The sequence below is a fragment of the Podarcis liolepis genome (genome assembly GCF_965112155.1).
Source record: "Podarcis liolepis genome assembly, chromosome: 3".
Lineage (NCBI taxonomy): Eukaryota > Metazoa > Chordata > Lepidosauria > Squamata > Lacertidae > Podarcis > Podarcis liolepis.
In genome coordinates this window covers 112,425,051-112,450,442 of record NC_139557.1, presented here as the reverse complement: position 1 = coordinate 112,450,442, position 25,392 = coordinate 112,425,051, and the positions used below count along the sequence as shown (strand labels likewise).

General features: G+C 44.7%; 1 protein-coding gene across 5 annotated transcripts in view; it reads right to left on the bottom strand.

The window, feature by feature from the left end:
* Positions 1 to 25,392, bottom strand: part of SPTBN1 (spectrin beta, non-erythrocytic 1) — a 235,243-nt gene that overhangs the window by 92,147 nt on the left and 117,704 nt on the right. For all 5 annotated transcript variants that reach the window (XM_083493969.1, XM_083493971.1, XM_083493970.1 and 2 more), the window contains one exon: positions 8,692 to 8,843. In XM_083493969.1, coding sequence (XP_083350095.1) covers positions 8,692 to 8,843 — 152 coding nt within the window. The remainder of the gene's footprint in view (positions 1 to 8,691; positions 8,844 to 25,392) is intronic.

Sequence of the window (25,392 nt, the reverse complement as noted above, 5' to 3'; positions counted from 1 at the left end):
TCAGAGAGCTCCTTATCCTGTTGCTGATCAGCTGGTTTGTGGAAAGTGGGAATATTGATTTTCTTCTTCCAGAATTGCATTTGCTACCACTGGTAATAACTGTTTTTCTTTTTTCTTTTTCTTTATTATGCTTATGCACCAACAAAACACAAAAAAACTGTACATTTACGTCATTTGTTACAAAGATATAAAATTAACAAGAACAACAACTCAGGTATTTTGAAAATAAGTCTTCTTAAAGTACATCAAACTTCCCATCGTCTCCATTACCACTGGTAATAACTGTTTTTCAGCAATGCTGCACGCCAGTGGTTTGCTTTTTAAAAAAAGAAACAGGACTATAAATGAGTAACTTCATAATGTTGCTCAGTGATTAACTGTGCACCCCTAGCCTTATATATTTTCCACCTTAAAAATCAGAGAAACAATATTTTTCAGAGGACTTAGCTTTTGCTACTTCAAAATATTTTCATCAAGTTAATTAGGAGCCCTAATCTTCCGCTCCAACTTTTTGGCAAATAGTGGAGACCTGTGGAAATGAATGTAGTTAGAATTGAACCCAAAAGGTACTTCGAAGCAAAGGAAGAGGAAATTTCTTGTATTGTCTGTTTGTGCTTCAACCTATAGAACTCGAGCAAGGAAGAACGATTTCACAATAGACACCCTTCATACTTGGAACATCTTTCCTCTACCTCCAGATACTGTGGACTACAGCTCTCATAATCCCTGACGATTGGCCAAGGTGGCTGGGGCTGATGGTCTTTGCAGTGCAAAACATTTGCAGGACATGAGATTAGGGGAAGCAGACATAGAATCACCCTATGCAACAGAGGATAGGGTTCCTATACTTTAATAGGTGGGTAGAGTGATTTTTGGTAAGTACTGTATTTTCGCTCTATAAGACGCACCAGACCATAAGACGCACCTAGTTTTTGGAGGAGGAAAACAAGAAAAAAAATATTCTGAATCTCAGAAGCCAGAACAGCAAGAGGGATCGCTGCGCAGTGAAAGCATCAATCCCTCTTGCTGTTCTGGCTTCTGGGATAGCTGCGCAGCCTGCATTCGCTCCATAAGACGCACACACATTTCCCCTTACTTTTTAGGAGGGAAAAAGTGAGTCTTATAGAGCAAAAAATACGGTACTGAGTATCCCTTGCAGTGCTAAGACTCTGCAAGGTACCTGCCAAAATCCCATCCATGGAACATACAAGGGTTCGTTGGAAACTGTTGAGAGTTTCTTCACTAGATCAGTCATAATGGGCAGGTTTCCCTGCAGAGCCACAGGTAGGCACAGGCGAGCACTGGGTAGGTCTTAAGCCAATATCTCATTCTCTCCCCACTCCACACCCCGAGCCACAATTCTATATCCATGAATTTGCATCCCAGAATCTTCTGCAACATGCAGGGTTTCTGTGATGAAGCCGTCAATGTAGAAGAGGGTCCCTGAAGTTTTTAAAATGCACTGTTGTGTACAGCTGTTAACACAGCATTGTATCTACAAGCTTGCCTGGTCACCATAGGTGATCAAGAATTCTGTTCAGGCGAGTATACATTAGAATACACTGGAGTATTCCTTCCCTCCTCTGTCATCGATGTGTTCTTATGCTGTTTGTGACGAAGGGTGTTTACTTTCTTCACAACCAGCATGAAAACACAGGCTACTAGGCTCTAGTAACTTTCACAAGCTATTATTTATTTATTTATTGCAAACTTTTGTTTGCAGGCTTCTGTTAATACATAAGAGAAACTCTCTGCTCCACAACATCTGACACCCCTTGTCTACACTCAGTGCCAACCCCAGATACTAGCTTCTGGGAATGAAGTGTTTATAAAGGGGAACTTGGATCTCTGAAGCAACATTCACGCAGAACAGAATCGACTGCTTTTGAGATATGCTATGCCCAGCTGACAAGTAGCATGTTAGGCCTTGACTTGGAAGGTTAAGATTCAGCTGCTTCCCCTGTTCCTGGGTTAATAACAACCTACTCCAGAGGCTTACGGCAAGATACTCCCTGATGTAAATAATAATAAACACATTTCCTCTTCCTTCAGTCTGAGGAAGTGGGACGGGGAGTTTGGACAGGGAGGAATGCAAACTGGCTTCCTTCGCTCGCTGTGTTTATGTTTGTTTAAGAATCTCAGTTATGTGCTGGGCACACATAAAGCGAGGCAACTTTAATTCCTTCTAATCTTCCCCCCTCTGTGCAATAAAGGGCAAAATTTGCCAGAGAAGATGCGTGCATGTGAGATGACCTTTGGGGCTTTCGGAAAAAAATAAAGGAGTTATTGTTAAAGCACTGAACGGCCAAAAATGCCGTTTTATATAAACGAGCCTCGTGCTGGTGTGTTTGTGTTACTGTCGGGAGGGGAAGAATTCTAAAATGTTGTTGCCTTTTCACGCTAGCTGGATTCTTTTCCCACTTCGCAAATAGGAAAATAATCCACTTCTGACTTTTTAATTATCTGGCGGATTGACCTTTAAGGACTAGCCGCTTGACTTATTTCCCCGAGGGCAAAAGTGATCCACCTTCACTTTCCGGAAACACTTTTTGGATTTGGACAACAGCAAAGAAGTTGTGCAAGGAAACATCATTTAAAAATAATAAAGGTAAACTTTTAGTGGATCTGCTAAGCAGTGGAAAGGATATTAATGTAGAAAAAATAAAATGGGGTGCATTGGTATACTCTTCTTTCACATACCCGCATTCCCCATAACGGCGGCAGTTCCATTCATAAAATTGTAGAGTTGGAAGAGATCCTGAGGATCATCTAGTCCTACCTCCTGGAAAGCAGGAATATGCAGCTGTCCCATGTAAGGATTGAACCTGAAACCTTGGCGTTATCAGCATCACATTCTACCCAACTAAGCTGTCTACTTAGATTGGGAGATCAGCCACATTTAAGGTACCAATAACCTTGTATTTGGGACACGGGTGGCGCAGTGGGTTAAACCACAAAGCCTAGGACTTGCCGATCAGAAGGTCAGCAGTTCAAATCCCCGCGACGGGGTGAGTTCCTGTTGCTCAGTCCCTGCTCCTGCCAACCTAGCAGTTCAAAAGCACGTCAAAGTGCAAGTAGATAAATAGGTACCACTCCAGTGGGAAGGTAAATGCCGTTTCCGTGTGCTGCACTGGTTTGCCAGAAGCGGCTTAGTCATGCTGGCCACACGACCCGGAAGCTGTACGCCGGCTCCCTCAGCCAATAAAGCGAGATGAGTGCCGCAACCCCAGAGTCGGCCACGACTGGACCTAATGGTCAGCGGTCCCTTTACCTTTTTAACCTTGTATTTGCCTACCATATCCCACGCCATAATATATTTGTTGGGGTTGCATCCAGTAGTTGAACAAGAGGAAGGCAGCTTGCCCCAAAGATCTTTCTCTTCTCCATCTCCCCTCTGCACCCTCTCCCTCCATATCCCACATCCAAACCCCTCTTCATAGGGTCAGGAGCCATTCCTGGTCACTGGGAGCTGTGCTGAATGGAGCGGTAACATAAGTGGTTAATGTCTGTAATCAGGTGGGAGGATATTGCTTGTGCTTCTATATTATCACGTTTACCGAGTGTTTTAATATTTATGTCCCTAAAGCGCTCGCTGAATTACACGGGGAAATTTTCGCAGCACGTAACGGCAATCCAATCCCTGTATCAAATAAAAAGGAGTGCAAAGTTGCGATTAGAAACTTCCCTTTCAAGACCCAGAACTTGAGAGGTAAAATAATACCTACTATACTCTGCTGCATTTAAAAACCAGCTAAGGATCGTTAAACTGCATTCAGCTGATCCTGCAAACCATTTCCTCCAAACGCAAGAGGAGGAAATTAGAAGTGACGTCTCCTCCATCATCATGATCTTCTTCCAATTTTCTGGACCATGGAGAACATTTCACACATTTGTGTCTTATTACTGTGTGCAACAATATGGACAACTGATTCCTCAGTCTCTCACATTTCCCCTTTTGTACTTTGAGCAAGCATCCTCTTCCATTTGAAGCTGCGTCCCCTCCCCCCGCCCTTTAATATTGTGAAATAAATGAACGGATTATTATTGTTGAATTATTATTTATTTAACACGCGAGTCACTTTTGTTACAAAAACTCAAAAGCAACTTGCAACAACAAACACATACATTTTAAAAAACCCTAGCATAAAACAAACGGGAACAGGGGAAAACTAAAAACCTGAAAAAGATGTGTCTTTTTCCAAGCAAACCATAGGATGTCACTGATGTGTTTTCAGGTATCTCCACTGGAGCGAAATCCCTCCATTCAATTTCAGGTGAGTCCACCTGCCACACCTCCTGACTGGAATCCTATGCACAGTCTATGCACTGTTCAACAAGCCAACTCCCAACCCTCTGTAGAGGTTTTTGGTGGATAGAGAAGGTTGATTTTGAGAGACGTCTTCTCTCCCTCGACTGTCACCTGGACTCACAGCTGTCCATGGAGGTGCAGGTCAATTCTGTGTCCAGGACAGCTGTCTACCAGCACCATCTGGTATGCAGGCTGAGACCCTACCTGCCTGCAGACTGTCTCGCCAGAGTGGTACATGCTCTGCTTATCTCCTGCTTGGACTACTGCAATGCGCTCTACGTGGGGCTACCTTTGAAAGTGACCCAGAAACTACACCTAATCCAGAATGCGGCAGCTAGACTGGTGACTGGGAGTGGCCACCGAGACCACAAAACACCGGTCTTGAAAGACCTACTTTGACTTCCAGTACGTTTCCGAGCACAATTCAAAGCGTTGGTGCTGACCTTTGAAGCCCTAAATGGCCTCGGGCCCAGAGTGGCTGGGGCACCCAACCAGATGGGTGGGGTATGTATGTATGTATGTATAAATAATAATAATAATAATAATAATAATAATAATAATAATAATAATAATAATAATAATTCCATCAGGCTGCCTCAGTGGGAGATATGGAAAGCAGGATTCATTCCATTAGTTTTGCTGGAAGACAAGCCCCATGGGGCTCCTTCTGCCCCGCCCCCCGGGTTCTTTTCTGTTCCAGTTGGCCATTTTAAAAAACTACTACAATGGTACCTCGGGTTAAGAACTTAATTCATTCTGGAGGTCCATTCTTAACCTGAAACTGTTCTTAACCTGACACACCACTTTAGCTAATGGGGCCTCCCACTGCTGCCGCGCCGCCGGAGCACGATTTCTGTTCTCATCCTGAAGCAAAGTTCTTAACCCAAGGTACTATTTCTGGGTTAGCGAAGTCTGTAACCTGAAGCGTCTGTAACCTGAAGCATCTGTAACCTGAGGTACCACTGTACTAAAGAATTGGTGCCTGTTGCTTGTTTCCCCTGCTCTTCCCTCCATGCCCAATTTCCCTTGTGTGCCACATGGGGTTTTTTAGCTAGTAAGCCTACAGTAATAATAATAATAGTTGTTGTTGTTGTTTTATTTGTACCCCGCCCATCTGGCTGGGTTTCCCCAGCCACTCTGGGCAGCTTCCAACAAAGATTAAAAATACATTAAAATGTCACACATTAAAAACTTCCCCGAACAGGGCTGCCTTCAGATGTCTTCGAAATGTCAGGTAGTTGTTTATCTCTTTGACATCTGATGGGAGGGCATTCCACAGGGCGGGTGCCACTACCAAGAAGGCCCTCTGCCTGGTTCCCTGTAGCTTTGCTTCTTGCAATGAGGGAACCACCAGAAGGCCCTCTGCATAGGGATTGTCTTGTTTTAATTTGATCACATGTACACCAATCGGGGAAACTTTTGGGGGGGCTGGAGAGCAGGGCACAAATGTTCAGAATAAATAAGGAAATAATGGCCCAACAGGAACATGTGTGTGGATTCAGGAATGTGGAGTTGTGAACTAACCTTTTTTTTTTTTTTACTGTAGCTTATATTCCCACCCACCCATTCTGGTCTTCTGAGGCACCAGACGTGCAGCCATTTTGTGGCTGCTTCTGCAGACACATTTCCAAAAAGCAAACAGTTGGGAATGGCCCTTGGGTGGCGGCTTATCTAAATTCTGGGCTGCAAAATCCTAGAAGGCTCCCTTGGCTTTAGCCATGATCCTACCCATCGAGCGTGGCAGTGGGATCACCAATGCTTAACTCAAAACAACTATCAGCATGCACGGAGGAAAAGAAGGAGAGGGTTCAGCAAACGAGATTTAAAAGCTAATCCTGCAAACATACTTCGGAATGCATGCAATTATCTCAAGGCCTTCGCAAACCACTTTATCTAGATGTTTGTTTGCAGTGGAAGGCGTGCCAGAATGAGAGCTCTTTGCACAGAGATTGACTGCAGTTGTGTTCCTTCTAAAGTCAAGGCAACCAGGCTAGGAAGCACCTACTGTGCATTATAAAAATCAAGTCTTTGGAGCCTCACACAAATACAGCCAAACACATGTAGTAAATATGATGGCATGGCGACAATACTATAAGTGAATCAGGGGGTGTTGCAGGCAGTTGAAGCTCAAAGGCTGGGAAGCGTAGTTCCCTGAGGGGAACAGGGGTCTCCAAACAACTTTTGGCACCGTTAACAAACTACAATTCCCAGGATTCTTTGGGGGAAAGCCATGACTGTTAGAGCAGTGAAACAGTGCTTAAATGTATGGAGTGGGTTTGGCCCAAATGCAGCCTTTATTTATCATTCATTCTGATTTCAAAGAATCATAGAATCAAATTGGAAGGGACCCTGAGGATCATCTAGTCCATGGGTAGGCAAACTAAGGCCCAGAGTCCGGATCCGGCCCAATCGCCTTCTCAATCCAGCCTGCAGACGGTCCAGGAATCAGCGTGTTTTTACATGAATAGAATGTGTCCTTTTATTTAAAATGCATCTCTGGGTTATTTGTGGGGCGTAGGAATTGGTTCATATTTTCCCCCCAAAATATAGTCCGGCCCCCCACAAGGTCTGAGGGACAGTGGACCGGCCCCCTGCTGAAAAAGTTTGCTGACCCCTGATCTAGCCCAACCCCCTGCAATGCAGGAATATGCAGCTGTCCTGTGTGGGATTGTGGGGTGGCTATACGACAAGGAGCATTCGTCCTGATTTCCTTGTGAAGAGTTTATAAGTCTTTCCACTGATCATTAGTTCATTCCCACTTTTCACTGCGTTTTCCCGTACTTTGCAAAAAATATGCTGTTGTTTTTTTAAAAAAGTAGGCTTGTCGCACTAGGGCAGTGAATCTTTTTTATCCAATTCAGTTGCACGGCACTAAATTTCTTGAACTCCTCCTGCAAAATAGTGACAGCAAAGGCACCACTCGTGAGAACACAGAGGGAGCACCACTGGAACAGACCAAGGAGTTTGATAGTCCACCACCTCATCTTTAGGATGTGAATTTTATGGTCTTAGATATATGGTGATGTTCATAACCGCACATACATAGATCAACACAGGAAGTCCAACCTGGAACCATTTTGATTCCTAAACTGACCAAATCCTTTCTCTGCAAGGTTAGACCTGGAAAAGCCTCCCCATTGTCTCTTTCCTCACAAATCCTGTCTCAAGGATATGTCTGTTTGAATAAGGTGTGAGCCTGTGACCTGGCCCAGGAAATAAGTATTCTACCACTACAAAAGAATGGCCAGGCTCCCCAGGAAATCCAATCAAGCAACCTGCCAGACAGGAGATAAACAAGGACAAGAGAAAAACAACATTTAAATTTCTGTGATGTAGGTGGGATGTATCTGAGGGGTGGTCTTAGGTTACACCCCTTCTGTGATGTATGCATAATGTTTCTGGGGGTGGTCTTGATCTAGAGAATGGGAATTTCAAAGTCTTTATAAGGCCTTGCATGCCATTGTTCTGGGTCCTCTTTCTCTCCTGCGTGGGAAGAGAGTTTAGTCCTGCTGGCCACATGACCCAGAAAGCTGTCTGTGGAGAAACGCCAGCTCCCCTCGGTCTGGAAGTGAGATGAGCGCCACACCCCATAGTCACCTTTGACTGGACTTAACCTTTGCCAAAAGAAGTATTTGGAAGAGTATGCCCCCAGGGGCACATGGCATTAATAATGATATCATTCTTGTTTATTACTTCATTGTGATCTAGCTGCTAACGGATAAAATGAATGACTGGAGTACTTTACTGAAACTTTCACAAAGCTTGAAATGTTTTTCTAAGTGATTTTATTTCACTTTTACTAGACCTCTGGTCTAGATGACACAAGTTCACCAAAAAAAGTTGGACTCCAACTCCCATCCTACCTGGCCTGGGATCTGGAAGGCCACAGGTCCCCCAACCTGATACCTTGTAGATGTTGTTGGACTACAACTCCCATCAGCCCCAGTGAGCACTTGCTAGGGCTGATGGGAGTTGTAGTGCCACCACCTGTAGAGGACATTGTGTTGGCAGAGGCTGTTACACGGTAAGAGTCACACACAATAAGTTTATTCAGATAACACATTTTCCTCTCCTGTCCCAATTATCCAAAGCGAACCCTTTCTAAACCTCTTAGCTCTCCACTCCTGTTAAAATCACGGCAAGAAAACAAGACTAAGGGTAATTTGCACATTTCACTCACATCAACTGAAATAACACCCCCCAAAAAACATGGCGGGACTTTAATGTGAAATTGCCCCATGGCCACACTCGGTATATCATGAGAGTCACCCAAGGCTCTTGCTTTGACTTTAGAACTAACAAACCTGCAGCGAAGTGAGACTCTTGTTACAACTGGGACGGCACAGATACCACAAAGATTTACATTGGAAATGGGCACTTACAAGTCTCTCTCCCGAAAGAACTTCCAGCAGTTTGATAAGCATCCGTCCATCGCGAAGGTCGGCGTACAAGTCCGTAATTCTACAGGACACACGAGCCAAGTGAGAGTTAACCCACTTCGTGAAAGTCTTCTTCTGGACTGCCTCTCGTTCATCTGGTGAAAAGACGTACAAAAGAATGGCAGAGTTTAAGCAGGGATGCAATCAAATCACATCCTGATAAGACACTTCTTTGAGTGCATGACATGATCACACCCCCTGGTCCATCAAGCCCAGCAGTGTCTCCCGAATCGCAGTGGTACTTCCTGGATCAGCTGGCCGGGAATTTTTAAAACTGCACATCCCAGAGGGGACCTGGGACTGTCTACATTCAGGCTGAGCTACTGACCCGCCTTGTTTCCTAGAACCATTATAACCACCAATATTGTCATCCGTGTTCACCTGTAATACCCAAAGAATCACCACAAGCACTGGTTACAGGAGTCTGTAGTTTACCGTATTTTCCGCTCTATAAGATGCACCAGACCATAAGATGCGCCTAGTTTTTGGAGGAGGAAAATAAGAAAAAAAATATTCTGAATCCCAGAAGCCAGAACAGCAAGAGGGATCGCTGTTCTGGCTTCTGGGATAGCCGTGCGAAGCCTCTTCAGGGCAGTGGGATGAAGGCTCCCCATGCCCTGAAGAGGCTTTGTGTGGCTAAGCCAGAAGCTAGAACGGCGAGAGGGAGCACTGCGCAGCGATCCCTCTCGCTGTTCTGGCTTCTGGGATAGCTGCGCAGCCTGCATTCGCTCCATAAGACGCACACACATTTCCCCTTACTTTTTAGGAGGGAAAAGGTGTGTCTTATAGAGGGAAAAATACGTTAAGTCTCACTTGGCACAGGAAGATGCCTTCTATCATGCCAGACCATTGCCCTATTTAGCTCAGTGCTGCTGACACTGAATGTCTGCAGCTATCCACAGAGCCCAAGCTGTTCCCCTTATTCTTTGTTGATTTAGCTCTTCTAATAAAAAAAATGAAAGGGAGGGAGGATCGCCTAATGCAGTGTTTCTCAAACTTGGGTCTGCTGCTATTGTTGGACTACAAATCCCATCATCCGTAGCTAGGAGGACCAGTTGTCAGGGATGATGGGAGTTGTACTCCAGCAACAGCCTGGGAAACAAAGTTTGCGAAACACTGAAATTTGTACGGATGGTTCTAAAGCCCCACAAGGTTTGAAGTAAATCTGGTTTTACAGAAAGCCATGGGCAAACAGCTTTGGCTAAGTTCTTGGGAGCACTTTCACAATTGTTTGCATGGCCAGTTGTTGGGCAACACAGAGTTGTTTTGCCGTTGCACAAGAGCAGCACTCCAGACAGGTCACCATTGGACTGCCCTGTGACCTTGGGTTGTATTCAAAGGCGGTTCAGTCTTATTTGAAAAATAAAAATTGGCTCATGTAAAGCAGGGCAAGTGATTCCCTCTTACCCACTTCCCAAAATCTGCACCTGAGGAATGTGGGATCTTTAAGGAACAGAATAAGCTGGTGCTGACCTTTAAAGCCCTAAACGGCCTCGGCCCTGTATACCTGAAGGAGCGTCTCTACCCCCATCGTTCAGCCTGGACATTGAGGTCCAGCAAAGAGGGCCTTCTGGCGGTTCCCTCACTGCATGAAGTGAGGTTACAGGGAACCAGACAGACGGCCTTCTCGGTAGTGGCGCCCGCCCTGTGGAACGCCCTCCCAGCAGATGTGAAGGAAATAAGCAGCTATCTTCTCTTTAAAAGACATCTGAAGGCAGCCCCGTTAAGGATGTTATTAATATTTAATGCTGTATTGTTTTTAACACTTGATTGGAAGCCGCCCAGAGTGGCTGGGGAAACACAGCCAGATGGGCGGGGTATAAATAATAATAATAATAGTAATAATAATAATAATAATAATAATAATATATTTTTATTATATATGACATAGAAGGCTGCAGCGGTGGCGATCATGAAGATAAGAGTATTCAGATTTGTAGAAAGACTTTACAGCAAGGCAAAACCCCATTTGATACAACTGCCTTTAATTTTTTGTTAATCATTCCCCCCCCCCCCAAAAAAACCCCATAAGGCAATATTTATATGTACAGAGAATCCAAAAAAATATATAAAAAAGCTCTGTGGCAAAGCACATCTTTGCATACAGACGATCTCATGCTTTTGCCTGTGTTAGAAGTTCTCAGGTAGCAGAGCTGGTGAAGATCCCTGATTGAGATCTTGGGAGACCCACTGTCAGAGCACAGCTGTGCTTCAGTTCAGTGCAAAGCAAGATCCCGACGGCCAGAACAATCTTGGACGCATTCAAAATTAAATTGCAATGCCCTGCCCCTCCCAGTCCGCCCCCACAAAAAACAACCTCAGCCTGTTGTTTTCTAAAGACCTTTTGTGATTATTTCCCCTCACAATAATGGTAGCAATATTGTCTGCACAGGACACACAAGACTTTGGGAGGACTTTGAAGGGATTTGTACTTGGAGAGGTGAATTCACTCTATATATTCTAGTCATGGAGCCCACATTCTTTGCTTTCACTGCAAATAAACCTTGAGGCAGAGGTCTGGCTATGGTGGTCAGCCAATGTCATTTATTTAATTGCTAATTTTCTGTCTTGCCCTTCTTCCCAAAGGAGCCCTGGGTAGCAATCAGCAAAATGGTAACTTTTTTCAATTGAAAACATCTTTTAAAAAAACCCAACCCCAAACACATATCCTCACAGCCAATCATTTCAAGCATTTACAGGAACTATATTTCAGTCCTGAGATGCCTGTGTGAACAAGGTACTCACTTCAGGCTAGAGGGGAAGGTTGACACATGAATGAATGTTCCCCCACATGATAGCAAGAGTTTCCTGCACATGTAAACATGGAAGCCAGGAACACATGTTCTAGGCTGCACCTCCACCATCCATTTAAAGCACGACGATACCTTTCAGTCATAGCTTCCCCCAAAGAATTCTGGGAGTTGTAGTTTGGTTGTGTTGACACTTACGCCCCAGCATTCCCTGTGAGGAGGGACTGGCTGTTCAAGCGCCCTGAGGACAGTAGCCTGGGAAAGGAATAGGGGCCTCTGAACGACTACCAGCACCCTTGACAAACTACAGTTCCCAGAATGCTTTGGGGGGAGCCATGATGGTTTAAAGTGGCATCCCAGGGCTTTAAATGTGTGAAATGTAGCTCCAGTTTTCAATAATAATAATAATAATAATAATAATAATAATAATAATAATAATAATAATAATAATAATAATTTATTAATACCCCGCCCATCTGGCCAGGTTTCTCCATCCACTCTGGGTGGCTTCCAACCGAATATTAAAAACCACACAGCATCAGACATTAAAAACTTCCCTAAACAGGGCCGCCTTCAGTTGCCTTTTAAAAGTAAAATAGTTGTTTATTTCCTTGACATCTGATGGGATGTCCTCAGGGCGGGCGCCACTACCGAGAAGGCCGTCTGCCTGGTTCCCTGTAACCTCACTTCTCGCAATGAGGGAACTGCCAGAAGGCCCTCGGCGCTGGACCTCAGTGTCCGGGCTGGATGATGGGGGTAGAGACGCTCCTTCAGGTATACTGGGCCGAGGCCATTTAGGGCTATTAAAGATCAGCACCAACACTTTGAATTGTGCTTGAAAACATACTGGGAGCCAATGAAGATCTTTCAGGACCGGAATTATATGGTCTCGGCGGCCACTCCCAGTCACCAGCCTAGCGGGAGATAACTAGAGCATGCACCACTCTGGAAAGGCAGTCTGCGGGCAGATAGGGTCTCAGCCTGCATACCAGATGGTGCTGGTAGACAGCTGCCCTGGACACAGAATTAACCTGCGCCTCTATGGACAGCTGTGAGTCCAGAATGACTCCCAGGTTGCACACCTGGTCATTCAGGGCACAGTTACCCTATTCAGGACCAGGGAGTCCTCCACATCAGCCCGCCCCCTGTCCCCCCAAAACAGTACTTCTGTCTTGTCAGGATTCAACCTCCTGACAAGAAGGGAGGCTCTCCATGGTGAAGCATTCGATCAAAGAAGCCCTGACCTTCCGTTTGAGGTGTGGCAGAGTTATTAGGCGTCTTGTCTGTTGCTAACCTCCAGCTTCAATACGCTATAGACCTTTGCTCTGTGACATCACTTTCTGCGGTGTGTGTGTGCTTTTATATTAAGCCTCCATTCTTGTTGCTGTTGTAACTGTTGCCTCATGGCTACAAAGTACACCCAACTTTACTTCCGTTGCCACACAGGAATGCGAAACATCCAAGTGGAGGCTGCAGAGGTTGAAATGATTCGGGCAAACAGAACAGGGAGGTGATCCCCTTCGCTAGAAAGCACAAACCTCATTTTAGCAAAGCAAAAGACTGCAAAGCCGATACTTTAAAGCCCTATAAGGCCTAGGGTCCTCGTACCTATGGGACCGCCTCTCCTGGGATGCCCGAAAGAGGACCTTATGGTTTGCAAATAATCACATTTTGGAGGTCCCGGCCTGGTGGAACGCTCTGTCGCAAGAGACCAGGGTCCTGCAGGATTTGACATCTTTCTGCAGGGTCTGCAAGACAGAGCTGTTCCGCCTGGCCTTTGGTCAGGGTTCAGTCGGACTCCCTCTCCCCTTTCATAAGAACCTGCACGAAAGTGGCCTCCCAATTTTTCTCACAGACCCATATAAGTTCAGCACAAACAGTTGGTGAGCGTCTAAGGTCCCCAACCCTAATATGCGGGTTGCCGTATCTGATTGGATTTTATTCTACTCTTGATCTGATTTGAGGATGTATTTTAATTGATTATCTGATTTTATGTTAATGTGTTATACATTTGGTGTTTGCCGCTCTGAGCCCAGTTTTAGGCAGGATATAAATAAAAATTATTATTATTATTATTATTATTATTATTATTATTATTATTACCAATGAACGAGTGGCATTGAGTTGTCCTTGTATGAGTATGGCATAACCTCATTGTTTGCTGTCATCTCTGAAAGGTTAACAGGAATCCTTCTCACCCAATTATTTAGAACTAGCAGCAGTGTGTGTGTGTGTGTGTGTGTGTGTGTGTGTGTGTCTATTTATAATCCACAGTTGATTTTTTTTTACCCCCGTCTATAACTGTCTTGAATATGAAATTGTTTTAAAATATGCAATAGTTTAATATATGTTTTTATTGCTGAAGGTCATGTTGTTAAATTGCCTTTGAGGTGTCTCACAGGAAGTAATTCATAAATGGAATGGAGTGGAAATTTCGAAAAATCTCCTGAGTAGCGGGCACAGTTATGCAGATTTCCTGTGTTCCATGGGCCAGTAAAACCTCAGTGCCTAGGACTTGCCGATCACATGGTCGGCAGTTCGAATCCCCGCGGCGGGGTGAGCTCCCGTCTTTCGGTCCCAGCTCCTGCCCACCTAGCAGTTCGAAAGCACATCAAAGTGCAAGTAGATAAATAGGTACCGCTTTATAAGCGGGAAGGTAAACGGCGTTCTGTGTGCTGCGCTGGTGCAGGCTCGCCAGAGCAGCTATGTCACACTGGCCACGTGACCTGGAAGTGTCTGCGGACAGCGCCGGCTCCTGGCCTCTAGAGTGAAATGAGCACACAACCCTAGAGTCTGTCAAGACTGGCCCGTACGGGCAGGGGTACCTTTACCTTTACCTTTATGGACCAGTAAAGAGACAAGCCCACGTAGGTTAGAACATCATCATCATCATCATCATCACCATCATCATACCCCACCCATCTGGCTGGGTTTCCCCAGCCACTCTGGGCAGCTCACAGCATATATAAAAACATAGTAAAATATCAAGCATTAAAAAGAACTCCACTGGCAAGTTTGGTTGCTGTCCTCCACCATCCATGAGAAAATGCAGTAAGGCAATATAGACTCACAACAGGATAGAACTCTTATTTATGCCTGCCAAAATATGGATAAATTGCCATGGAAAGGTTGCCTGGAGTCCAGACGAACAGTATTTTGCAGGAAGAAGCTGAGCCAATACCAGAATTTCGAGTTTTCACATTTATAGCGGATTAAAGTGTTCTGTCACCCCTAGCGTAACAAATCCGCTTTTAAAGAAAAAAATTAAAAATGACTATTTGTAGTTTGACTATCCGGAAGAATTAGACATACTACCTAAGCAAAGCAGGATGAGTGCACAAACAAATCAAAAATAATGTTCAGCGAAGACCGGATATAATCTAGCTAAACTTTGTGAAAGCAAATTTGGATGAATACGCAATAAAAAAGGTCATCTGGAGAGGTTCTAAATGAATAGTGCCTTAAGAATGTCATTTATTTCCCAATTTCCTCCGCAGAATATTAAATGCATGGGTTGTTTTTTTTAACTCAGCCATTTCCCCCGCTATTTTACTTCCCCTAATTTCACGTTTCCATGTTTTTAGGCAAGACGTGAAAAACTGTGACTTCTCAGGGGCTGTCTGCAGCCTTCCCTGAAGTAAAACATGCAATGCAGGGAAGAGGAGTCCCAGCAGATGTGACCATCAAGATTTAGCCTGGACAGCAGATCAAGCTAAGGGTGCTGACCTCACAGAACTACAATTCCCCAGACCCTTAACAAACTACAGTTCCCAAGGTTCCCTGCGGCTGTTGAAGTAGCGTAAGAGTGCTTTAAATGGAAGATGTTGGGGATGAAACCTAAGTGGGTTGCCAGATCAGGGAAACCCAATTTCCTCCAACTGCCTGCAAAAGTTCAGCTCCACAAAAGCAAGTCAGAGAACCATAGAAGCCTTTTTTGGGGGAATTATAGGGACAGAACTACCTAAAATGTACAGGAAGCTAATCATGGATGCTACCACAGCGGCTAGAATGTTACTCGCCCCAAATTGCAAAGAAGCAGAAGTCCCAGCAAAGGAAGAATGGCCACAAAAACTTATGGAATACGCAGAAATGGCAAAACTTACCAGAAGAATAAGAAATCCAGATAACAAACTTTTTATAAAATAATGGAAATGGAATATTTACAGAGAAACTGTAAACAGATAAGAACATTGGCAGGATTATTGTAATAACCTGCAGTTTTACAAGAGTATATACCGTATTTTTTGCACCATAACACTCACTTTTTTCCTCCTAGAAAGTAAGGGGAAATGTCTGTGCGTGTTATGGAGGGAATGCCTACGGGTGGCATGCCTACGGATTTCCCTCCTCTAAAAACTACGTGCGTGTTATGGTCGGGTGCGTGTTATAGAGCGAAAAATACGGTATTTAAAGTAGATGAATAAATGAGCAAATTACATGAATTTGGATATGCAGAAAAATAAATTTAAGGAACCGCAGAAAGAGGGGGAAGGAAGTCATGTTTTGAAATGTTGAAATGATTGTAAAATTGGTGACATGTATAAAATTAGTGAAATGTATAAACTTGAAAAGTATACATTAAAAAATTGATTAATTTAAAAAAAAAAATAGAATTGTAGCATTAGAAGGGACCCTGAGGATTATGTAGTCCAGCCCCCTGCATGCAGGAATACTCCGCTGTCCCATACGGGGACTGAACCTGTAAACTTGGCATTATCAGCACCATCCATGCTTTAACCAGCTGGACAGTTGTCTTTTCCTTCATTTTGTGGGGTTATGAACAAAGCTATTTTACGGCCCGAGGCTGCAAGGCTCCAGAGCTCCAGTGCACTGAACCTGCTTTGCAGGCAGAAAGGTTTTGGAATCCCTGGTTTTAAAAAGTGTCAGGTATCAGGTGATGGGAAACTTGAGACCCTGGAGAGCCACTGCCGGCCTGAGAAGACGGGACTAGGCTAGCTGGGCAGACAAGACTGACCTGAAAAAGCAGTTTGCAGTGTTTTTCTGGAGCATTTGCAACTCAGCAGTATGACACCTGCTTCCCGTGTGTGAGCTTTCGGATTCAGTCCCCAGCTTCTTCAGGTACGGCTTGGAGAAACTGTTGTCTGAAGACCTGGACCACCACTGCCAGTCAGTGCAGTGCCTGCAGACTGTCTCGCCAGAGTGGTGCATGCTCTAGTTATCTCCCGCTTGGACTACTGCAATGCGCTCTACGTGGGGCTACCTTTGGAGGTGACCCGGAAACTGCAATTAATCCAGAAAGCGGCAGCTAGACTGGTGACTGGGAGCGGCCGCTGGGACCACATAACATCAGTCCTGAGAGATCTGCATTGGCTCCCAGTACGTTTCTGAGCACAATTCAAAGTGTTGGTGCTGACCTTTAGAGCCCTAAACGGCCTTGGCCCAGTATACCTGAAGGGGCGTCTCCACCCCCATCATTCAGCCCGGACACTGAGATCCAGCGCTGAGGGCCTTCTGCCGGTCCCCTCATTGTGAGAAGTGAGGTTACAGGGAACCAGACAGAGGGCTTTCTCAGTAGTGGCGTCCGCCCTGTGGAATGCCCTCCCTTCAGATGTGAAGGAAATAAGCAGCTATCTTCTCTTTAAAAGACATCTGAAGGCAGCCCTGTTCAGGGAAGTTTTTAATCTTTAATGCTGTACTGTTTTTAACACTTGATTGGGAGCTGCCTAGAGTGGCTGGGGAAACTTAGCCAGATGGGCGGGGTATAAATAAAAAAAATATTATTATTATTATTATTATTATTATTATTATTATTATTATTATTATTATATTGAGCTAGATGCATGAGGAAGCTTCCTGTGTTTTCAAGACCTCTGAGGCACTTTTTTCTGAAGGCACTTTTTCTGAGGCACTTTCCCCAGTTTTGAGTTGCACTCCACCCCCCCTCAAATGCCCACTTTTCAAGGAGACACCTGCTGTGCCTGTTTGCTTGTTTTTCCTCTTTCTTCCCCCTCCCTCTTTCCTTTTGTGCTGCGTCCTTTAGATTACAAACCCGCAGGCAAAGAACGGTTTTCTTAAGATTAGGTATATTGCTTTCAAAATTGGTTTACACGGCAATTTACATTATGAATACCAGAGAAAATAAGATAGACGAGGAACATCCTTATGATAATATTTATTAAATATTAAATAAATATTCCTATAAATATTTGTAGGAAAGACTAGATCATCAGAGGTAAAACAGATACAGGGATGGAGGGGAACCCGCAAGAAAAAGTGTCGTTGGAAATAACACTTGCCCTTCTCTTAATCTACTGAGTTACAAAACTCTTACAGAACCAGAAAAGGACTAATACGAACCCTTGTTTCTTATTCCAAAATATTTTGAAGCGGGGGTTATTCTTGTTCAAACGCTCTTGTTTTTAACTGATCTTCCAGAAGCGGCTCCCGGAGCCGTCCTGTCTGTAGAGCAGCCGAAATACGCTTTCCGTAAATAAACGATTAAACAAGCAATTGTTATTGATCATTAATTAGCCGGGCATGACATCTAAGGCTCCGGGAGCCTTAAAGGGGTTGTGCAGAAGGATAAAAGCTTTGTATCTACAGGGTAGGGTGGGAGACCAGGGCTGAAGATTTCTAATTAAAGCCAGAGGATATGGGTGGAGTAGCCAAACGTCAGATATCAGTTGTTTCCTTGGGTCTGTATACACACAGAGAGGGGAGGGAGACAATCTAAGCATCGTACAAAGCTCACGTGGCAGGAAAAGGGAAGTAGCTCTCTAGAGTTTTGCATTGATAACACAGAGAGTCGGACTTATCTCTAGAGCCACTTCCACCAGGCGGAAACCCCAGAGGACGCAAATAAGCTGTCCAAATAAAGGGCTGGTAACTTGGGAGTTTGGGGCAGGATTTGACATGTGTCCCTACAGGTGCAATGCACCTTTACATGGGGCTGCCCTTGAAGAAGCGAGAGCTGGACCATAAAGATCGCCGAAGAATTTATGCTTTTGAATTATGGTGCTGGAGGAGACTCTTGAGAGTCCCATGGACTGCAAGAAGATTAAACCAATCCATGCTTAAGGAAATCAGCCCTGAGTGCTCACTGGAAGGACAGATCCTGAAGCTGAGGCTCCAATACTTTGGCCACCTCATGAGAAGAGAAGACTCCCTGGAAAAGACCCTGATGTTGGGAAAGATGGAGGGCACAAGGAGAAGGGGACGGCAGAGGACGAGATGGTTGGACAGTGTTCTTGAAGCTACCAGCATGAGTTTGACCAAACTGGGGGAGGCAGTGGAAGACAGGAGTGCCTGGCGTGCTCTGGTCCACGGGGTCACGAAGAGTCGGACACGACTAAACAACTAAACAACAACAACAAGCCCTTGAAGACCGTTTGGAAATTTACATCCAGAAACTGTGACTTAGGCTAGCAGTGCATTATAAATAAATGCTTATCTCAGGAATATTGGGGAATAGTAAAATAGAAAGAAAAGAGCAAGATTGGTATAAAATTATGATCTTAGCTGGTATGCTTGTTATTGCATCAAGATGGAAAGAAAAGGATAAATGGACAATGGAAAAATGGAATGACTATGTTTTTGAATATATACAATCTGATATATTTGAACAGGTAATGACGGAAGATATATGGGAAAATAAATCTCAAAAGATTTTGAATAAATGGACACGTTATAGGAAATGGATAGCACGGGGGGAAGCCAACGCAAGCATCCAAATTAGAATGAATAATCTGTGCACATGGTTAAAGATTTGAAGAGATAAAAATTTTTGGGGGGAGGGGTTAAAGGGGAGGGAGGGAGGGAAAAAGATTGACTGGAAGTCATTGGATTCTTAAGAAGAACATGATACAATGTAACAAACACTAATATTTTTTCTATGGATAATTTTGTTATATGCTACTTTTTTAAATTTCAATAAAGCATTTTAAAAACACACACACAAAAAAACTTAGGCTAGCAGGGATTGGGAGCAGAGATTGTACTGAAACAATTCCAGTAGGTTTCTCAGCTCAATTCAGAAGGCTGGTCGTAATGTTTGAAGCCCTGCAAGGCTGAGGAACCAGATATCGCTGGACTGCCGTCCGGCCATTGCAGACAATAGTGAGCCAGATGAGTCAGAGGTCCGACTCAGTAAAAGCCAACTTCCTATACCCACAACACACAACTCGGCGGTTCACTCTCATTCATTTCAATGGGTTCAGGGGCCGGCCCTGACATTGGGCAGAATGAGGCAGCCACCTCAGTCAGCAGGTGCTATGGGGCGAAAAGCAGCGAGAGCCACAGAGTCTGCCCTGCAGCCAAGTAAGCTAGCCTGCTGCCCTCAGGTGTGGTGGGGAACTCTGCCCCATTGCTGGAGGGCAGCTTTCATACATGGAATGGGGAGATATCTCAGTCAGAAAATGTCTTTTGGTCGGCTCTGAACACACTCATTTATACCAAATGAACAGCAGAGTGTGAAGGGCCCAGATGGGGGAGCACAGAGCTATCTATTTAAATACCATATTTTTCCATCTATAAGACGCCCCCCTAAGACGCCCCCTATTTTGGGGGACTCAGATTTAAGAAAATGGAGAGAGATGGCCCAGAGTATAAGACATCCCCTACTTTTTGACATTATTTTTTAGGGGAAAGAACCTAGTCTTTTACACAGGAAAATACAGTACTTCTAAGCTGTGCTATCGTAGGAAGCATGTGCAGCGTAAAAACATTCACATTCTAAAGACCTGTCACAGCAGTACAGTGTTGAAATGGTGTCTAAAAGAAAAGCAGGGAGGGGACTCCCACTGGACTTCTAGTGGCAAGGAGTTCCACAGACAGGGCCAGCCACGCTAAAGCCTGATGAAGGCCGACTGAATCTCAGGGGCACAGGGGAAGACCACCCAAAGGGGCCTATCAGAAGACCTCAGGAGCATAAGGGATTCGGTATTTTGGTCCCGAGCCATTTGAGGCCCAAGAACCTTGAAATCTGGCAGCAAATTGGAACCGGTGCTGCTCTCTCCGCAAAAGTTACACGGCAGTCTGGCTGCTGCGTTCTGCAGCAGATACAAAGGCAGCCCCACGTGAAGGAAATCTCAAGCCTTGAGGTGACGTTCAGCTGGGCGATCCCAAAATCTCTCCCCAAGCGCCTCCTGCCAGATACACTTTTGGAATCTGAGGCCTCCTTGCCAAACAAAGGAACATCTCTTGTTGCGTTGCCAGCCATGTATCCGCTGGGTTTGAAATAAAGGCATCGCAGATAAAACTGCCAACCACATTCTAAACGCTTCATGGTAGAATTTAGTCACGCTTTATTTGTTTGGGGTAGCTCGTTCATTCTGCTTTAAAGCGTTTGAACCACAGTGATGCAGAAGGCAGAATTGTCGTCCTACGTGTTTACTCAGGTGAGCGAACCTATAATCATCATTCATCATTTATGTGGCATTATTGTGTTTTGCAGTCGCTTGGCACTCCTTCCCACAACCATTCAGGGTTGGAGGACATGTTTTAATGCTGAAAGCAAGGAGTGAAACGGAGACCATGTTGCTCAAAGCTAACCTGTTGATTTTATCCAAGCAGGGAAACTGTGGATACCAGTTTTGGATCTTTAACTATGGTTTGAAGTCCTGGTTTGCTCTGAGAAACTGAAAACCATAGTTTCCCAACTTGGACTGAAACAGTAAACTAAGGAAGATTTTGACACTGCATTCAGGAACACCATGAAGGGAGGAGAGAAATAAGTGCAAAGACAAAAGTCTCATTCAAAATTTAAAAGTGGGATAGGATTGTTAAAACCAGGACTACTCTGTCTGCTATTCCCTGGCGGATCACGCTGGGAATGTTGAAAGAACAGATTTCTGAAATCCTTCTGTTTGCTCAGGGCATGCTAACGCCGATGAAATCTCCACTCAGGCTATCAGGGTGAATGGGATTATTCTGGTGTAACATGTCCACTGACTCACCCCTCCAGCATGATAAAAAGGTCAATAGTGCAAAAAAAGAAAATAAAAGAGGAAGGCAGGGCAAGAGTCACATTGCTGTCAGGAGATTCAGGATGCAGGGACTCAGAATTGTTTTCTCAAGAAATGGAAATACGCCTTTAGATCCCGCCCCACCCGCCAGAGCTCCATAAATTCCTGCAATTCCTGGAGTTTTTCCCTTTCAAGGAGGATACCCTTGAAGACACTGCTGCCCTGTGAGAGCAGCTTGCTTCTGTGGCTCCTCTTCGAGAAGCTGTGAAACCATCGCCCAAAAGAGGACCTTTGGAACCAAAGCAGGCAAAGTACTAGCTGTGGAATTTATTTTTTATTTTTTGCTGGCAACAGGCTCTATCAATTAAAAAAGAAAAACCAGAATTGACCCAAAGCTGAACTTTAGATTTCATGCGGCTTATCACACTGAACGTGTCGTTAAATGGCTTGCTCATGCCAGGATGTCTGTGTTATCGACACAACTGCTTTCTGCGAACGGCCACTTATAATATTCCATTATCCACCTCTGTACTTCTCTGTATTTTATTGGCTTTAGACTTCACAGTTTATACAGTCACTTTCCCTGCCCCCAATGCAATGCAATATAGCATTTCATGCATCTGATGGTACTGTACAGTGGTCCCTTGGTTCGCATATGTCTTGGTTTGCATATGTTTTGGATTAAAAAACGTCAAACCCGGAAGTGCGTGACCTGGTTTGCAACCTTTTTTTGGATTACAACCCCCCCCCCAAAAAAAAATTTTGGAGGCCCCATTGGTGAAAGCGCGCCTTGGGTCACAACCTGTTTTGGTTTACAAATGGACCTCTGGAACGGATTATGGTTATAAACGGACAAGCACCATTCAGAGTGTTGGTGCTGACCTTGAAAGCCCTAAACGGCCTCGGCCCAGTAGACCTGAAGGAGCATCTCCACCCCCATCATTCTACCCAGACACTGAGGTCCAGCGCCGAGGGCCTTCTGGCGGTTCCCTCACTGCGAGAAGCCAAGTTACAGGGAACCAGGCAGAGGGCCTTCTTGGTAGTGGCACCTGCCCTGTGGAACGCCCTTCCATCAGATGTCAAAGAGATAAACAACTACCTGACATTTAGAAGACATCTGAAGGCAGCCCTGTTCAGGGAAGTTTTTAATGTGTGGTATTTTAATGTATTTTTAATCTTTGTTGGAAGCCGCCCAGAGTGGCTGGGGAGACCCAGCCAGATGGGTGGGGCACAAATAATAAATTATTATTATTATTATTAACCAAAGTACTACTGTATTCCACAAAAGGCATAAACTTATACCTTAATAAATCCGTTAGTCCTTAAGGTGTCACAACACTCTTCTTTGTTTCTATTTCATGTGTACTTAGAATCATAGAATCATAGATTTGGAAGGGACCATGAGGGTCGTCCATTCCAAGCCCCTGCAATGCAGGAATCTTTGGCCCAATGTGGGGCTTGAACTCATTACCCTAAGATTAGGAGTCTCAGGCTCTATGGTACTGTGCATAGTCCAGCCCTAGGGATTTAGGAAGCTGCCTTAGACAGAGACAAACCAGAGGTCTCTCTAGATTCTAGTACAATACTGTCTATTGTAATAAACCAAAATCTGCCCTTATTCCCTTATGGGGAACACAAGAGCCCTGTAGAGTCCTTTGTAGGTTCTCCATCGGTCAGAGAAAAAAACAGAGGCCAAGCGGAGAATATTGAGAAGCAAAGCAGCTAGTAAGCCTAATCTTTATTGAACTGTTGCAACAGGGTGCTCCCCTCACACGCAGGAAAGGAGGAGGACCCAGAACCCAGGTGTGCCTACGCTTATATAAACATTTTAAATTGCCTTCCCTGGAGCTCAAGACCACCTCTCCATACATCACAGAAGGGGTGTAACCCAAGACCACCCCCCACAAACATCATACCTACATCACAGAAAAGGTGGTCTACAACAGAAATTTGAATGTTGCTGTTTTTCCCCTTTGCCAGGTTACCTGATAATGCCTTATCTGATTGCCTTTCCTGGTAGTCTGCCCCTTCCTTTGAGACGGTGATTACCCAATTCCTGTAACAAGGAAGGTTTTTTCACCTCCTCCCTCCTTGCAGAGAAACATTTGGTCAGCTTGGGAGTCAAAATGGCTTCAGGACTGTCTTCCTGTGCTGCTTCAGACATGTGGTTTGTATATTTATGTACATGTTTGCTTGGTACATTTATGAACATTTATTATATATCCAAGACCTTAAAATTCTTGTAACACTATACACTGATTGGCAGCAACACGTTCAGGAAGAGGTTTTTCCCATCTCTACATGGTGATGCCAGGAACGGAACCCAGAACCTTCTGCCATGGATTCTTTAGTTGAGATTCCTGAGTCGCAGGGGGTTGAGCTAGATGACCCCCCCAGGTTCCCTTCCAACTTTACCACTCTTGATTCTTTTATTCTACAAAAATGATTCTGTTATTCTTGTACCCCCATGAACAGTCTCAATACTATTTTTCTACATGCGATGAGGTTAGGGCTCCCTGCCCCTGTCATGGTGGAACAATCAAACATAATGATGATGATGATGATAATAATAATAATAATAATTTACTATTTATATCCCACCATCTGCCTGGGCTTCCCCAGCCACTCTGGGCGGCTTCCAACAAAATATTAAAATACAGTAATGCATCAAACATTGAAAGCTCCCTGAACAGGGCTGCCTTCAGATGTCTTCTAAAAGTCTGGTAGTCTTTGACATCTGGTGGCAGGGTGTTCCACAGGGTGGGTGCCACTACCGAGAAGGCCCTCTGCCTGGTTCCCTGTAACTTGGCTTCTCGCAGTGAGGGAACCGCCAGAAGGCCCTCAGAGCTGGACCTCAGTGTCTGGGTAGAACAATGGAGTGGAGACACTCCTTCAGACAAACCTCCCCATTTAACGTCAGCAATGGCACAGTCAAAAGATTTACCATGTGATTTTTTTGCTGATCGTCTGCACTGGCCCCCTTAGCAGCCAATCACAGAGGCAGAAGACAAAGCACAGTTCAAAGCTCAAAAGTGTATTTGACAACCTACTGACCAACTGACCAAATAATCTGAGATGTTATAATAAGAGGAACACATTATCCTTCCTGGAGCTACTGCTCATTCCACATAATTAATGCCACCCATACTGAATAGCTAGAGGTGCTTTTTGGGGGTGGCGCAGAAGAAGCTTGCCTGATTTCTTTATTTAAAAAGCACAAGCGGTGAGCCACATCAGAGGAAACACGGGGAATGTTTTGCCCAAGAGCTATAGTTTGGGGTGCACAACATCACAGGATAGAGTTTCAAAGGAAAGTGGGGGTACTTAGGAATACCCACAATGTCAGCCAGGATTCAGCTGGAAGGTGGGCTTTTTAAATGGCTTCATGTTGCATACTGATTTTAAACGGCAATTTCTATAATCTTTGCTTTCAAGCAGGCTAACCAGCCCCCAAGCTCTGCGCATAGAGCAAATGAATTCAGATAAATACTGCAAAAGGAGAGAAGGATGTGGCTGGCTGGCAAACATTTTGAGACTTTTTAGGCCATTTATAATTGCCGACTTAAGGATGGAGACCTGCCCCCTCCTGAAGTTGACAGGGATACTGGCTGCCCAGGAGGTACCGGCTTAGGGATCACCCAGATCCTCTATGATCTGCAACTGGATAGCTCAGTCAGTAGAGCACAATGCTCTTCATCTCTGGGCTGTGAGTTCAAGTCCCACGCAGGGCAAAAGTTTCCTGCATTGCAGGGGGTTGGAATAGATGACCCTCAGGGTCACTTCCAATTCTACGTCTATGATTTTATGAGAAACCAGCTCTTCTTCTTCTTTGGAGATCAAGTGAGATAAATACGGTTTATCCGCAAACACGGTTTTAACTGTGGGTCCGTAAGTGACTGTGGAGGCCAATTCTGGATCCACACGTCCTTCCACAGTGGGGACATTGGCTTCCGGGCGGGAGTTGACCACGG